At 30.9% G+C, this 2,500-nt stretch overlaps 1 protein-coding gene across 2 annotated transcripts in view; it reads right to left on the minus strand.

The window, feature by feature from the left end:
• LOC125030026 (substance-K receptor-like) overlaps nucleotides 1-2,500 on the minus strand; it is an 89,629-nt gene that overhangs the window by 4,864 nt on the left and 82,265 nt on the right. For both annotated transcript variants that reach the window (XM_047620263.1, XM_047620262.1), the window contains one exon: nucleotides 2,073-2,163. In XM_047620263.1, coding sequence (XP_047476219.1) covers nucleotides 2,073-2,163 — 91 coding nt within the window. The remainder of the gene's footprint in view (nucleotides 1-2,072; nucleotides 2,164-2,500) is intronic.

Genomic DNA, 2,500 nt, shown 5'->3' on the forward strand with positions numbered 1-2,500 from the left:
ATATACTTACTAATTCATTCATATATCTACTCATTCATTCACACATTTACGCATCCATTCATCCACGTATCACTATCTCTCCCCTAGACCCATTCACCCATTCACCAATCCACCTCCTAAACATAACAAACATTAGAGAAAAACAACTAAAAAAAATTCCCAGCTCGGTCCCGGCTAAAGCAGAAGTCGAAAACCTCGTCAAAATCAACCACAGAGATGGCTCAGATCCTGCAAACTAATCTGCATATCTAAGGCTCATTGCGTGAATTGGGTTCGTTGATTCCGCTTTGCATGGGGCGCGGGAGCGAAGCAAGTGTCGGTCGTTCAGGGTCGGATGTGCTGCGGGTGGTGTTTGTTTGTTTGTTGTTGTTGTTTCTTTGTTATTGTTTGTTGTTGTTGCTTTTGTTATTGTTTGTTGTTGTTTCTTTGTTATTGTTTGTTGTTGTTTCTTTGTTATTCGTTTGTTATTGTTGTTTCTTTGTTATTGTTTGTTGTTGTTTCATTGTTATTATTTGTTGTTGTTTCATTGTTATTGTTTGTTGTTTCTTTGTTATTGTTTGTTGTTGTTTCTTTGTTATTGTTTGTTGTTGTTTCTTTGTTATTATTTGTTGTTGTTTCTTTGTTATTGTTTGTTGTTGTTGTTATTGTTTGTTGTTGTTTCTTTGTTATTGTTTGTTGTTGTTTCTCTGTTATTGTTTGTTGTTGTTTCTTTGTTATTGTTTGTTGTTGTTGTTATTGTTTGTTGTTGTTGTTATTGTTTGTTGTTGTTTCTTTGTTATTGTTTGTTGTTGTTTCTTTGTTATTGTTTGTTGTTGTTTCTTTGTTATTGTTTGTTGTTGTTTCTTTGTTATTGTTTGTTGTTGTTTCTTTGTTATTGTTTTTTGTTTCTTTGTTATTGTTTTTTGTTTCTTTGTTATTGTTTGTTGTTGTTGTTTCTTTGTTATTGTTTGTTATTGTTTCTTTGTTATTGTTTGTTGTTGTTGTTTCTTTGTTATTGTTTGTTGTTGTTTCTTTGTTATTGTTTGTTGTTGTTGTTTCTTTGTTATTGTTTGTTGTTGTTGTTTCTTTGTTATTGTTTGTTGTTGTTTCTTTGTTATTGTTTGTTGTTGTTTCTTTGTTATTGTTTTTTGTTTCTTTGTTATTGTTTGTTGTTGTTGTTTCTTTGTTATTGCTTGTTGTTGTTTCTTTGTTATTGTTTGTTGTTTCTTTGTTATTGTTTGATGTTGTTGTTTCTTTGTTATTGTTTGTTGTTGTTTCTTTGTTATTGTTTGTTGTTGTTGTTTCTTTGTTATTGTTTGTTATTGTTGTTTCTTTGTTATTGTTTGTTGTTTGTTATTTTTTTATGTTTATTATTGTTTATTGTTTATCATTTGTTGTTTGTTATTGTTTGATGTTTCTTATTGTTTGCTGTTGTAGTTGTTTGGTATTATTGCTTGTTATTATTTTTAGTTTTTGTTTATTATTGATGTTTGATGTTTGTTGCAGTTGTTTGTTATTGTTTGTTGTTGTTTGATTTTTGTTGTTTGTTATTATTTGTTGTTTGATTTTTGTTATTGTTTGCTGTTGTTTGTTGTTGATGATGGTAAATGATATTTCTCTATAAGGGAGGGGACGATGATTTATTTATCTATTAATCTATTTATTTATTCATACTATCATTATATACAAACATACACACACCACACATATATTTATATATGAATATATATGTGTGATATAGATATACTTATAGATATAGACACACACACATACACACACAAACACACACACAAACCAACACACACACATATACACACACACGCATATATACACACACACACACACACGCGTGCCCGCGCGCACACACATACATATGTATATATTTTTTGTATATATAGATAGATAGATAAACTGAGCGATATAGATACAGCTATACATGTAGATATGAATAGATAGATAGATAGACACACTCGCACGCACACGCTAGACACATAAACGCATAAACGCATAAACGCACACACTACCCATAGTCTGCATCTGATTTGATTGATTAAGGGAATTCAAAATGACAATCAGACACATCGATCACCTACATTATATATGGCGTAGATGAAAGGATTGCAGCAGCTGTTGCTCATTGCAAGCCAGTGGCAACAGAACCAGATGATGTTGATGTATCGATACCTGTGAAAGAAAGAAAGAAAAAGAAAATATATATTGTTTCCGAAGAGTCTAGAATTTAGGCTAATCTCTCTTATCAAATTTGAAATATTATTGCAATTGACATGGTTTGTGGAAAACAATACCCACAGTTCTTAGCTAATTGGCAATCTTGATAATGTTGACGACGGGTTAGCTTACAAGTAGAGAATTTCCAAGATCAGAAATAAAATTCTTGGGAAAATGTCTTATTTTTAGAAACACACAAGTAGGCTGTGCAGAGGATGCATGTCGATTAACTTTATATCAAACCATTAACCATGCGTATATATTTACCATGGAAAGGGTTGATTTCTTTTTC

The sequence above is a fragment of the Penaeus chinensis genome, chromosome 10 (assembly GCF_019202785.1).
Source record: "Penaeus chinensis breed Huanghai No. 1 chromosome 10, ASM1920278v2, whole genome shotgun sequence".
In the NCBI taxonomy this organism is placed as follows: domain Eukaryota; kingdom Metazoa; phylum Arthropoda; class Malacostraca; order Decapoda; family Penaeidae; genus Penaeus; species Penaeus chinensis.